Source organism: Octopus sinensis, unplaced genomic scaffold (assembly GCF_006345805.1).
Source record: "Octopus sinensis unplaced genomic scaffold, ASM634580v1 Contig11667, whole genome shotgun sequence".
Classification (NCBI taxonomy): Eukaryota; Metazoa; Mollusca; class Cephalopoda; order Octopoda; family Octopodidae; genus Octopus; species Octopus sinensis.
The window spans coordinates 441,414-456,472 of record NW_021832430.1 but is presented as its reverse complement, the minus strand read 5'-3'; the positions used below and the strand labels follow the sequence as shown (position 1 = coordinate 456,472).

Genomic DNA, 15,059 nt, shown 5'->3' with positions numbered 1-15,059 from the left:
GTTAAGTTTCTTGAATATATTAATTAAAAAAACATTTCTAATGAATATTGATTTTTTAAGTGCCGGGAGAAAAAAACCTAGTTTTAGGTACCGCGAGCACAAACAGGTTGGGCAACGCTGGTCTATATCGACACAGAATGTTGAAATTTGTGCTGATATGTCAATTATGGCAGAAACAAAATTTCAATACATAAAAACCTGATATTTTTGTTTATAATAAAATTTAAGAGGAAATAACTTTAATAAAGATTACATCACAAGACGGCCTCAAACAAGTCGAAATCGAGAAATTTCATAAATATGGTTTATCAGCAAATGAACTCCCGATACTCTATGAAGCACAAATGAAAACTATTCCGTGGTCTTCGACATGGGATGGAGTTCTCTCAAAATGCTTTAAATATTATGTCGCGAGCGCAGCGAGCGACCGAGCGCAGCGAGCGACCACTCAATTTCTAGATCCGATCAATCAAAAAATCTATAAATTGACAAATACCCAGGCTTGTATTTGGGATTAAATATATTCGATAACAAAAATTAAAATCGATGCCAAGCAGAATGAGCTTTAAAACCGATTTCATAAATAAAAATAATATTTTAAAATTTATAATTGATATTTTAGAATAATGAGAAAAAATCTAAATACTTCATAATTTATTAAAATGTCAAAACAAGAATCTTCTGAAGAAGCAAGCCTGTCTGCACAGTTCATTTTTGATTAGAAGACCTAATTTTAGAGATTAAAACGAAAAAATAGCAATGAGATCTGTCAAATTATTACCCCCTTCACAACCTAAACCAAATTAGCGTTCAGTATTCATTGATTTTACTTTTTCTATTAAGGTCTACTTATAAATTATTTTATGGGATTCAATGGAAAACTTAAGTTATTTCAATTTTAATTTTAAATCATGTTAAAATTTTAAATAATTTAATAAATATATTTCTTGATGATACGCTTGTTAGCTGTCAAAGTCGCGTCTAGCGATCGGTCGCGCGCTGCGCTCGCGACATATTACTTGATAAAATATTAATTGAAAAAGCAACGAGAATTTATATTCAATCCTTTGTACTGAAAAGAACTTTCAAAAGTATGTTATTTCTACATAAACATGTGAAAAAGCTATCTAGTAAAGAATATCTGCTGACCAACATGTGGAACTGGCATTCTATTGGGACACGTCAATTGAAGTTATGAACATATAACAGCTGTCCACCGGAAAGATAGAGAGCGAGGAGAGTAAGGAACTAGTAGCAAATTCTTCCCCTAAAAGAAAAAGAAAGATTTCCAACAATAAGGAGTGAAATAATAAATTTGTTAAAATAAGAGTGCAATTACATCAAAGTGCAAAACAAAACTACAAATTTAACACCAAAATAAAAGTTACCTTTACATTAAATATTCATAGAAAATTTCACATATTTAAAATCTAAAGTTGTCTACAAAAAAGAAGCCTAGTCTTGTGTACAAACAATTTTCAAAGACACCACACAATTATGCTTGTCCGATTTGATCGCAATGATCTGACAAGAATCAATGGTTAAGCTTCAGATATTATAAAATGTGATGGATGCCTAAAATCAACCCAACCGACTATTTCATTGGGTTTCAAAATGTGGTACTCCAGCGTTCGATCATCGAAAATTATCCAAAACTAGTTCCATGATTATTCCAAACAAGTTTTGCATATATTTATTCTTCAACCAAAAAGCTTGTTCGGACTTGTAAAAGCAACCAATAATAGTTACGCGTTTATGATTGCCACCGGTTTCCTACATGATAGTGATGTCGGACTGAATAACTAACTATGGAACAAACTGCTATCGAAGAGTGTCTATCTCCACTGTACGCCAGCACCGTGTCAACACAAAATATGCATATTAAATTGTTTCAATAGACACGAAATGCAAGGCAAATTAATTCCACTCTAAAAATGGCCCATGTAATAATGAAAACTACATCAACTCGAGGTCATTTATAGTTAGCTGACTAACTAGGACTCCCGACGGCAACCCAAACGTACAACAGGAAGTGCTCGATTGCCCTTAGCAATTGTTTCCTTTATCACATTTCCCCATATTATTCTCGTTCTTTTCTTCATAAAAAGCATTCATTCATTGTCTGGACATCTGCTTTCCACACACTTGCCGCTGTGGTTCTGTCGTAGATCGGAAAGGTCTCCATCCACTTTCCTGTCGCAAAAGCCCTGGCCGGATTCCCAGGCATTCTGAATTAAATTCCGTAGTAAAACATGCACTTGAAGCAGCCGGATTTCCCTGTCAGCTGGAGCCTCCTGGCCTTCTAAGGGAGGATGGTAAGAGACCTGACGGGGTCTCACTCTTTCCCTACAAGAACGGGAAAGCAATCGTCTGGGATGCGACATGCTCTGATACTTTCGCATCATCATGTCTTTCCTTGTCGGCGGTCGAGGCTGGCTCAGCAGCCAAGAGGGCGGAGACGAAGAAGGCATCTAAGTACGCCTCCCTGATGGACCGTTTCATCTTCGAACCGGTGTCAGTGGAAACTTCCGGTGTACTTGGCCCGTCTACTCTCCGTTTCCTCTCGAAGATCGGAAGGTCATTGGGAAGGGCAAGGAACGACCCCCGTGAACTGATGTGGCTTTTTGAGCGCATCTCTCTCGCAGTTCTAAGGGGGAACTGTTCCTCGATCCTCCTCTCGGCTGCGGTTCCGCCTCTTAATTAGTGATTTCTTTACCTTATAAACTGTCAATAATTGTTTATGGACATTCATCAGCTCAAGTTTCAACATTGAAAGCAAATTTATTTCTAAATTTCCAAAAAAATATTCGAAGTATTTTCCATAAATAAGATAGCTCTAAACCTTAAAAAATAAAAGAAAGAAAACTAAAAGTCACATGTTAGCCAAATTATAGAGAAGATGAGCGACTACTACGACCCCCACGAGAGCGTATGTATCGAGGAGAGCGTCTTCTACGAGGGGACCGTTTCTTGACAGGAGATCGATACCGCCGAACAGGAGATCGTGGTCGGCGTGCACGAACGGGAGAATAACGGGAATTATTTTGTCGACTAGTGACCGACAAAGACACGGATATCATTTTTCCATCAATTTGACCGTCGTTAAAATGCTTAACAGCATCTTCTGCAGAATCAGGGTCCTCAAATGTGACATAAGCATGCCCTTTTGAAAATTGCGGATGAGTTATATCCGAAGGTATGTTCACATTCAAAATAGACCCATAGACTCCAAAAATTTCATATATGTGGTCTTTGTTGACATTCATACTTAGTCCTGTGATAAATATCTTTAAAGGACGCATTGGCGGGGACTGTGCATGTTCCTGGAGAGGAGACTGTCTCTTCTTTTGCGGAGATGTACGAGCAGCACGAACTGACTCGATTGCGGCTGCAGCTTCGGGAGAACTGCTACGGCTGGAAGAGCCAGTAAACGATGATGAAGAATGCGACCTTGTTCCAGAAGTGCAAGACTTTTCAGAGCCTTCTTTGTTGTTTTGAGTCATGTAGCACAAAGAAGATTGAAATAACCATATTTATTTAAATAAAATTAATATTAATTATATAAAAAAACAATTTTCCATATCTGAACTATTAAAGAGGTATTCGGTAATCATAATTTTATATGTTTTGGAGTTTAATTTCATGGAATAAAACAGAATTACTTGAATTGATTTCTAAATATTAATTTACAATTAATAATTTATGTCATTAATATAGCTTTAAATTGTTTAATATTTATATATAAGTGACGTGGCATATGTCGGATCGTGAACTATTTCCTATTCTTTATGAATTGCTGAGACATTATAAAAGGGACACTCCAAAGCCTATGAAAATAATAGACGCTTATTTAGTGACCGTTGTAGTAGTTGCCGGAATTATTTCCTTTTATGCCTTATTATTTGGACTATACCCATTTAATTCCTTTCTCTCTGCCTTTATTTCATGCGTAGGTTCTTTTATTTTTGGAGGTATTTCTTTATTTTAATGTTTTACAGTCTCCCTCCGTATTCAGACCAATCCTGCCAATAAGAAATTATTCAATGATCTGCTTCCAGAACGTGCTTTTGGCGACTTTTTATTTGCACATGCAATTCTTCATTTGGTTGTCATTAACTATGTCGGTTGATGAGTTAAATTAACTTAATTCTGTTAATTAAAAGATCTTTTTTTCATAAATACTGAAAAAGGTATCTGTAGTATCGTAACTTTTTTTTGAGTAAAGCTTAAACAGGTTATTTCTATATAGGATATTATCACAACTCGATATAAGTTGTTATAGCTAGATCAATTCATGTCTAATAAATTCTAATTTTGAAACATAATTCTAGTTTTGCTCCCTCTAATATATTCTCTTGTATGGACCTGAAACTTCCGGAGAAGGTACTGTCCTTATCGTGATTAAATGTCAAGAAAAGCCTGGCTCAGCAATTAGTAATAAAATGTTTTTCAAGTCAGGAAAAAGATAGTTTACTGCACATAAATTTGAAGGAACATACCAATCTGACCTAAATATCCTTATGGTGTTTGGTGACCAGTCTCTACCACTCGATGAAGTGGACTTTGAACTAGTGGATCAGCCTTAGCTCATTTTTGAGAAGGTGCTGTCTCTTCTTTTGCGGAGATGTATATTTCCTCCTATTCTTTACTTATACTGCCTGCAAACGATCTAGCCGTTTTATGACCACTTTCACGATGATGATCTTCCCTTTAACCTTATCGTGAATCACAATATCATTTTTTAATGCTGAACAACAATCGAAGTCAGTGTTCGGGCATCCACCCTAGTTCTCAAACACCTATTGAACTCAATGGGTTTGAAACTTTCTTGATTGCTTTGTTGCTCAGCAAATATGGAGAATACTTGCTTTTCAGGATATTAGAAATTCTTAATACAGTAAAACCTCTACTGCTCACCACAATTTTGGCTATCACTCGGCAGATATCTCCGTGTCCAGCTTGCTCAGATTCGCTCAGGACATCATCCACTCATTTTCGAAACATACCGTTCCTTCACCCCCGAAGACCTCTTCCCCTGTGCTGGACCGCCTCACTTGTCTCCGCCTATTGGGATTCGGGATCTCTGGGAGCGCCCGATCTTCGCGTCTCGCTACCTGATTGCAGCCGGCTTCCTACGTGTTAGTGAAGCCGAGGTAACATAACTAACTAACTAACAATTTTGGCAAAAAATCAAAAATTTCTAGGAAATTTTAAAAAGTATTCTCTTGGTTGTCATTCTCTTAATTATTTTTTAAATTTTGTTTGAAGAAAAAAATTTTTCAACTATTTTTCAAATAAAAATTTATCTAGCTGGGTAGATTTAGCCTACACTAGATTTCTGTTGTGAAAAACCTCATATTATTGCCTACACTAAGAATAAGTCGATAATTACGTTAATTTTATATAATAAATAGTTGAACATGAATAAACGTTCCCCTGACGAGGCCAAAAATTGTGCTCTAATAGCAAAAAATGTTTATTTTATTCAAAATGATCCCCACAAAATTTTATAGTGAAAAATTGGTCTCCAGTATAAAAAAGGCAGGAAACTGCTCAATTTGATAAAGGATGTACAGGCTCTAATCTTAATAATAAAATGGTATGGTGTGTGTTCTGTCTGTCTGTCTGTGTTGTCTGTCTGTCTGTCGTCTGTGCACACCCACATTCAAATTGTTACAAACCAGATCAAATTGTCAAAAACCTTCCCTTTTGTAGTTATTCGATAATGAGGCACAATAAAAGGTTGATATCCTTAAGAACCTTCCTGTCAAAAAATTTTAATAAGAAAGAATATCCTCGATGATGAGGTCCCCCAAAACCTTCAAGTCAATTTTCTGCGTTTTTGTTAAAATGAACAACAAGAAAGTCCTCGACTCACATGATGTGGTCCCCCAAAACCTTCAAGCAAAAAAATTAAAAAAATTATTTTCTGCGTTTTTGTTAAAATGAACAACAAGAAAGTCCTCGACTCACATGATGTGGTCCCCCAAAACCTTCAAGCCAAAAAATTAAAAAAAATTATTTTCTGCGTTTTTGTTAAAATGAACAACAAGAAAGTCCTCGACTCACATGATGTGGTCCCCCAAAACCTTCAAGCCAAAAAATTAAAAAAAAATTATTTTCTGCGTTGTTTTTGTTAAAATGAACAACAAGAAAGTCCTCGACTCACATGATGTGGTCCCCCAAAACCTTCAAGCCAAAAAATTAAAAAAAAATTATTTTCTGCGTTTTTGTTAAAATGAACAACAAGAAAGTCCTCGACTCACATGATGTGGTCCCCCAAAACCTTCAAGCCAAAAAATTAAAAAAAATTATTTTCTGCGTTTTTGTTAAAATGAACAACAAGAAAGTCCTCGACTCACATGATGTGGTCCCCCAAAACCTTCAAGCCAAAAAAATAAAAAAAATTATTTTCTGCGTTTTTGTTAAAATGAACAACAAGAAAGTCCTCGACTCACATGATGTGGTCCCCCAAAACTTCAAGCCAAAAAATTAAAAAAATTATTTTCTGCGTTTTTGTTAAAATGAACAACAAGAAAGTCCTCGACTCACATGATGTGGTCCCCCAAAACCTTCAAGCCAAAAAATTAAAAAAAATTATTTTTGCGTTTTTGTTAAAATGAACAACAAGAAAGTCCTCGACTCACATGATGTGGTCCCTCAAAACCTTCAAGCCAAAAAATTAAAAAAATTATTTTCTGCGTTTTTGTTAAAATGAACAACAAGAAAGTCCTCGACTCACATGATGTGGTCCCTCAAAACCTTCAAGCCAAAAAATTAAAAAAAATTATTTTCTGCGTTTTTGTTAAAATGAACAACAAGAAAGTCCTCGACTCACATGATGTGGTCCCCCAAAACCTTCAAGCCCAAAAATTAAAAAAAAATATTTTCTGCGTTTTTGTTAAAATGAACGACAAGAAAGTCCTCGACTCACATGATGAGGTCCTCCACAACCTTCAAGCCTCGTGAGGCCATTAATTAGCTTAGCTATCTTTTTTCGATGACATAAATTCTTTTTTGTTAAATTTTCGTTAAAAAAATAAAATAAAAGCTCTAATTGTTATCGACCATGAATAGACTGTGCAATTATCAGATTTTGAAAACCACTAAAAAGGAAAAAGCAAAAATTATTAGAGATTTACATAATTGATTCTTTTTAACTGCCGAAACTGACAAATTCGATTATGCTACTGTTTAGATTTCTTAAAAGATAGAGGCAAATAAAATTTAAATTAGTCATGTAAATTTCAATTTGCCTATATTAAATCTCCTTGATTTAACAGGCTTTAATTTTTTCCTTATAATACTACAAAGATGAAGCTGATTATCATTTTCTTTACCGAAACAGACAAGTTCGATTATGCTAAAGTTTCAATTCCTTTAAACATAGAGGCAATTAAGTATAATGGCTTTGATTGGATAATACACTTTACATAAATTTCACTAAATAAATTTACGTAGAAAATTTAATATAAATTACTGATTCGCGTTTACAAAATCATAAGAATGTCCTATAAAGAGAGATCTGAGAATGTTAACAAACAAGAGAATATGAACCATATAACAAAAAAAGAGAAACGAGGGAAGATGTGCTTAAATGGTGAGGGAACTTAGACAACAGCTGAACAGGTCAGGACTGCTGTTAGACTCAACTACGGGTAATAGAATTATGCATTCTAGGTTAATTGTTTGGGATGAATGTACGATGGCTCATAAAGGCGCATTCAAGCAGTTGACCGAACATATAGAGATATCAAGAATTGTAGCGACCATTTGTTTGGGGGAGCATTAGTTGTATTGGCAGGTGATTTTAGACAGACGCTGCCAATTATTCAAAGAGGGACGCCTGCGGATGAATTGAATGCCTGCCTCAAATCGTCATATTTGTGGACACACGTGAAAAAGGTAAGCTTAGATGTAAATGTACATGCACATTTACAAGGCGTTAATAGCATATTCCCACAAATCCTTCTAGATATTGGAAATGGGGCAATCACTTCAGAAATGCACGACCAGAAAATTAGGCTACCGGAAGAATTATGTAATTTCGTAGAAACAGCAGAAGAATTATTGAATGCCGTCTATTCCGAACTATCTGAACACTACGTGAATTTCGACTGGCTGCGTGAACGAGCTATATTAGCTCCACTTAATGATGAGGTACTTAATATAAATTTAGATTTATTAATGAAAATCCCTGGCAGAGAAAGAATATATAAATCGGTCGACGTTATTATGGACCATGAAAGGGCCTGCGATAGATTTAAGAGACTACAATTTCCGCTGAAGATAAGTTTTGCTATGACAATAAACAAGGCCCAGGGACAGTCTTTAAAGGTAGTAGGCTTATTTTTAGAGAACGAGTGCTTTTCACATGGCCAGCTGTATGTGGGGTGCTCAAGGGTAGGTAGAAGAGAAATTTATTTATATTTGCCAAGGATGGACGGACTGCAAACATCGTTTATCCACAGGCCTTAGAATAAGGTTATATCAAAGCAGGTCGCATTTATATATCTACATAAATTTATAGTTATTTAAGGAAACTGCGAGCGTAGCGAGCAGGGCCTCCGCAGGAGCTAGCTCGCAGTGAGCGAAGCGAACTGCTGAGCTAGTTCGAAATAAACACAAACTGAAATCTCTCATGACTCATGAGGCTAGAAGTTTACTGACAAAATCGTGCAGCTCGTGCGATTCTTACTTTAAAAGCCGGCATAGACACTATATAATCGTTTCCCAAATTACAAGAGACTCTATATCAGCGGTTCTCAACCTTTTAGACTGGGGACCACTTTTGCACTATAAAATTTTGTGGGGACCACCTTAAATAAAATAACAACTTTTTGGTATTAGCGCACATTTTTGGCCTCGCCAGGGCCAGGTTTAGACATGTTCGAATATTATTATAAAAATAACATGAACATTATGAAAATAACAGAAAATTTAATAGTAATTTAGTGAGATTTCTGATCTTGTTTGCTCAGAATAATTTTACTTATATCAGGCTCTATGTTCGACAAAGCTACTCGCATATCATCTTGTACCCGTAGTCTATTTCTATATTTTGTTTTTAGAAAAGTCAGACACGACATCGCCATTTCACAGTGATAAGTAGTGGGGAATGCAAGTATTGATTCCAATGCAGTTTTACTCAAAATGGGGAATTCTTTTGCCATCTGACACCTAACAATAAAAAGTAATTATTAATGAGAATACCAAAAATCTAATAATGAAGTACATTTGAAAATAATCTGAGCAGACTGATTACATTGAAGTTCAATCAAGCTCTGCTGAAAATTGAGTTCCTGATATTCTTTAAATGAGGTCAAGAAAGGTTGAACGATCCAGTTTGGAATTGGGTCTTCAACAGGAATTTTCTGGGTGTACAGACTCTTTGTGGCGCCTAAGTTGAGAAGGTTTCAGTGAATTGTTTCCAAAATTTTATGGCAAATCATGCATTTTGCCTTTATTTCATTATTTGGGGCAATGAATTAGTGAATCCAAATTGTACGTAAGAATCCGACCAAAGACGACGATTCTTGTTAACCATAACTAGAATGATAAACCACGCTAATCAAATCAATTAGATTAATTTCAATGTTTTTGATTTATACTTAATTGTACAATTAGTTTTAATTTAATATATTGTTATTTTGCGAAAATTCCTGGGGACCACTAAAAATTTTCTGGGGACCACGATTGAAAACCGCTTGATTAATTTCAATGTTTTTGATTTATACTTAATTGTACAATTAGTTTTAACTTTATATATTTTTTTTCGAAAATTCCTGGGGACCACTAAAAATTTTCTGGGGACCACTAGTGGTCCCCGGGGACCACGGTTGAGAACCGCTGCTCTATATGGTTTGAAACAAAAATCTCCGACTATATGCTGAAGAGAACTTGGAAAGTCTAAAACATCGTACAAAACTGAACATTCATTAGGTCGCGATATTTTGAATAAAATCATCTGCTTTTTCAAAAAATTGAAAGCTTTCAGTGCCATTTGGAACGTGTTCAAAGATTCTCTTGAAATAATAGGAAACCTGATTGAATGAACCTTTTTATTTGAAAAGTCGAGGAATAAGGTTTGAGACATGACATGTGTGAAATAATATTCTTTCGTGGATGTTAAATTATTGATTTCTCAAAAGAACATCTTCACCTATAGAGATGAAAAAGTTATATGTAATTAACAAATAGTTATTAACTAACTAAATTTCCGGCCTCGTAAATGGAAACACAGTTTCCACGTACTATGGCCTATAGAGATTATAGTTAGCCTTAACCAAGGATAATGCTCTGGCTACAGGTTGTTGGTTAATGAATTCGACTAATTGGTTTTAAATTCAACAATATATTCTTTTATTTTTGTATATCCTTAATTAAATTCTAGTTTAGAAGTTTTCCTAACATAATTAGTTGTTACGGTAAATGTCATGTCTGCTTATAATATTAGAGGGATTCTATTAATTACAACATTTCACGAAATCAGAGTTACACAAATAGATATTTTAAACCTCAAAAGTGCACAAATAAGTAATAAAAGTAAAACTAAAATAATATCAAGCAAATAACAAATTTATTATTGCAATTAACGAGGGTAGGGAGAATTATTTTCTAAAAATATCAGACACAAAAACCTCCGCGGATATTCAGAGTTTTTAATTGAGCAAGAAGATCCTGAGCTTCTATCGACCTCGAATAACAATAGTCTTGAATGGAAGAATTGAGCCGTTCAAGGTAGTTTATAACAGTTCCATAAAACTGGCAGGTTATACATCAAACAAACATTGAGTCCTTCTTTGATATGGAAAGTTACTTTTTGAAAATCATTGTAACCACATGTTAAATAAGTAACGAATTCTTCTCTACTGGCGATAGAAGGACTATCAGGAATGTTCGCTGAAACAGAAAAACCACGAGTCTCACAAATGTGCTAATATTAGTCAATACAGCAAAACTCGAATTTCAGCAAGAAAACCCTCGAACGAGTTCAGAATCGACTTGACCTGAGAATTGAACGAATCTTTCAGGAGAATAAATTCACCATCAACGTCAAAGTCCAGTTGGTCTCGATCTCTCTTTTTAAACCGTGCAACTATAAATCCTCATCATACCAATTACCATGCGGGGTCAAATCTGCATTGTTCATAACATCTTTCAGCAGTTCGGCAGCTTTCTTTTGTTCTTCTACATTTTGCAAAAGTTCCTTTAATCTTGATATGGACACATCATCACAGCATCTTCTAGCTCGAGAAATGGAGGGCATTTCCATCTCAATTTCCTCTATCGAACGCCCGAGTATCTCAACCGCGGTTTTACACTTCTCATACAACGTGGATATTTCTATGTCTGCAGTTTGAGCTAATTCGACTCTATTTTCCAATGTTTTCAACTGTGACCAGAACGAGGATGTCAAATTCGAGGAGGACATGCGTGTCCAATACGACCGGTATATATTTCGCTGTTTGTCGTCGAAAAACTCTTCTTGTCTAAGACAGTCACTCGACTAGATTGCTAAGATACTCAAAACCTGCGAAAACAATCGACTACAACTTTCGTGGCTGTAATGAAGTTTTTTAAGATTGTCCTCGACGGGGATGTCACTCTGATAAAGTTGCACCTTTTCGCACATTTTTATCACACATTCCGGAATTCCCGAGTCCTTATTTTCTAAGACTGCAGGCAAGCAATATTTTTTCAAGATTCTAAAATAATTTTATTTTATAGACTCGTCAAGTTCGGTAATTCGGGAGACCAATTGGTGGTGAGAATGACCGATAAACTCATTCCATAATCCGCTAAGTCGACTTTTTGCTAGAGTCACTGCAGGTGATGTAATATCAGAAAACGGATCTAACTAATCGGACAAATATACTTTCTATCGACGTAAAAGGAAAGCATGGAAGAATTGGATTTACTACTGAAACTGAAGGAATCGGAGGGATGTGTGGTTCATCGGGCACTGCCTCGTGGTAGATCAAATCGTTTTCTTTTATGGCCTTGGAAAGGTGTCTTTCATAGTCGCTTAAATCAGACAATTTGCATTGCGTACTGAACTGAAAGGCAATCTAAAATAATGAAAGAACTTCATACCTTAAGTCTGGCCACTCTCAACCCATAGGCACCCTTAAGTTCGTCCCCGATTGACTGAAAGTAGTTGCTTTGAGCATTAAAGTATACATTCGCCCGAGTGATACTATCCCTCCACTCCTACCGATATTACAACTCCTTACATCAGGTATCTTGACACACGAGCAGGCACTCAAGGCAGAACCAGACAGCCTGACACCCTCAGAAAACAGTTTCGCCAGCAAATCGTTTGAGGATTCTATTTTTAATAAGTTTAATGCAAACTAGAAGAAATTGCCTTCTCTATGATACAGCAGTGGGCCAGATAGAGAGCCACAGAAGAAAGGCAGTTCAAAAAAGGCGGGGAAAGATCCTCCGTCATTGTATCGCCTAATCTAGACTCCACCACGTCTCCTAACATTTCGAATATTCCCGCCGAACGCTGAATGTTAGGAAATACATGGGAACCTGAAGTAGTCTTGTGCATTTTTGGAGATTATCGTGATTGTTTAGATCAAACAAACCACAGATTGATGTCTGGATGGCTGCAATAGCAAAGAGAACCGCACATGCCTCATATTCCAGGCTCGTAGACTCTAAGAATATACTTTAGGCAGTACTAGAAGAAGATTCGCAAAATTTCCACTTTTTTTCTCCGCAGACAGGTTTCCAAACAAGATTGTTTAATCTCTATAAAATAAAAATATTTATTCAAGCCCTGGATGCAAATTCTCTGGGAATTACTTGCAGGAATGCGAAGATCGTGTCGTAGTATCTGATATTTTTAGGTTAATTGAGATAATGGTATACCTGTAGAGGAAATCGAGGGATTCTTCATTCACAGATATTTCTAGCAGCTGACATCTTAGTGTGTCTATTTTTTCTAGGCCTGGGGTAAATTCAGAAGAATCAACGTTGTTGCAACTCAGTAAAAGGTATTTTAATTGCTGGAACAAACTTAAAGGCTTTGTCTTTTTAAAAGGGATTTCAATCAACAACTTTGACACAAACATCAAGTATTATCTTTATTTTATTAAAAATTATAATCTTAATTAAATGAATTTTGAAAATAATAACTTAAAATAATGACTTTGACATAATAATACGAGTATTTGTTTTTTATACTAGATCAATGTTTGAATAATAATAAAATAAAAATTTCTTATGCTATATTTCGGCTGATAGAACCCTGAATTCTGATTTTCAAATGGGCGACTTAATTATCAAACAAATATTTAAGATGCGATTTTTTTAATTATAAATGCCCTAATTATTATTTATTTCGATGCGGTTAGAAAAGACTACTTGGGCGTGTCGATATGACTTTTTAATTTCAACGTTAGGGCTGTCGATTGGCTTCGGCAATGTCTGGCGGTTTCCCTACTTGTGTTATAGTCACGGAGGAGGTGTTTCTTTCCTTAATTTCAAGGAGCCTTCTTGATCCCATATTTTCTGACGGCTTTGTTCTGCGGTATTCCATTGGTTTTTACTGAAACCTTAATTGGACAACTGACAAGAAGGTCGGCAATAAAATGCTTCAACTTCAGTCCACTAATGGCAGGTATTCCACAGAGAATAAGTTTGTGAGGCATAGGAGCAGCCTGTGCAATATCAAATCTATACTCCTGCATGTTCTATATCGTCATCCTGGCTTGGGCATTTTATTACTTTTTTGTCTCCTTTCAAAGCCCCCTACCATGGACATACTGCAATTCTGACTGGGCCTCTCAAAAATGCGTTGCCAACTTTAGTAGTGTTATACAAAATGCGTCGACTTATACAGACCCGGTGAATGAATATTTCAGGCAACAATTAATTGGAATAATTTAGAAACCATGTCATCAAGCTTAGTCCTTCAATCAATACAATCGGGTCTATGAATTGGCCACTTGCTGGATGCCTGCTACTCGCAAACGTGCTCTGCTTTTTCATTATTTTTAAGGGAATTAGAGTTTCCGGAAAAGTATATCATTTAATTAATTACCATAGGTAATGTATTTTACCGCAATTTGTCCATTCGTCTTCTTATTTGTCCTGCTGGGAAGAAGTTTGACATTGAATGGAGCAAAAGCTGGAGTAATCTATTTCTTAAAACCAAATTTGAGTAAACTTGGTAGGCTTGAGGTAAAATAAACAAAATTCCTTAATCAGGTCTGGGCCGATGCTGGAAGTCAAATATTTTATTCCTACGCTGTCACGTGCGGGGCCTTAATAGCTTTAGGAACTCATAACAAATTGACTCACAATTGCTTTTTGTATTTTTAATCTATTTTTCAAATAACAGGGACGCCGTTCGTTGCTCAGTTTTTAACTCGTTTTGCAGCATATTGGCAGGACTTGTCATATTTCCAATTCTTGGGTTTATGGCCCAACGCCAGAACGTACCAATCGAAACAGTTGCCACATCAGGTCATTCAAAGCTTTATAAATGCAAGGACCCGGACTAGCCTTCGTCGCATATCCTCGTGCATTGGCCGAGTTGCCTGGGTCGAACATTTGGTCGGTTCTCTTCTTTTTCAGCCTCATTTTGATTGGGCTTGATAGCCAGGTATAATATTGCATGTCAAGCAGTTTGTGATAATGGAATCGACTGTGCTTTGCATTGAAGATATCATAGAGGGCCGGTTTAATGTCAAACACAGAAAGGAGATCATCACTCTTCTCTTGTTTATTGTGGTTTTTTCCGTTAGCATCACGATGGTCACGGAAGTTGATGTTTTAAAACCATCTTAGGGGGGAATGTATATTTTCCAGTTATTCAACGGTTTTTCAGGAAGTAGAGTACTGCCTTTTTTGGGATTTTTGGAAGCGGTCACCGTCTATTGGATATATGGTACAACTTTTCAAAGCAACGCATGTAGGATATCAAAGATTGATCAATGAAATGCGAGCTCTGAGCATCCCAATTGCACCATTTTTTTACAAATATGATTTCATCATAGTCATGCCACTCATCTCTATCGTCAAAACTTTTATTGGTCAATTTG

General features: G+C 36.0%; 2 protein-coding genes across 2 annotated transcripts; one reads left to right on the top strand and one right to left on the bottom strand.

Moving 5' to 3' along the window:
• Positions 1 to 2,842: 2,842 nt before the first annotated feature.
• Positions 2,843 to 3,503, bottom strand: LOC115229068 (RNA-binding protein with serine-rich domain 1-B-like). The gene has a single exon (XM_029799494.2). It carries the CDS (start codon positions 3,501 to 3,503, stop codon positions 2,889 to 2,891), a length of 615 nt encoding a protein of 204 aa, XP_029655354.1. The 3' UTR covers positions 2,843 to 2,888.
• A 9,138-nt stretch (positions 3,504 to 12,641) lies between these two features.
• Positions 12,642 to 14,337, top strand: LOC118761301 (sodium- and chloride-dependent glycine transporter 1-like). The gene is made up of 3 exons (XM_036499091.1): positions 12,642 to 12,657; positions 13,502 to 13,629; positions 14,224 to 14,337. Exons 1-3 carry the CDS (start codon positions 12,642 to 12,644, stop codon positions 14,335 to 14,337), a joined length of 258 nt encoding a protein of 85 aa, XP_036354984.1.
• The last annotated feature ends 722 nt before the right edge of the window (positions 14,338 to 15,059 follow it).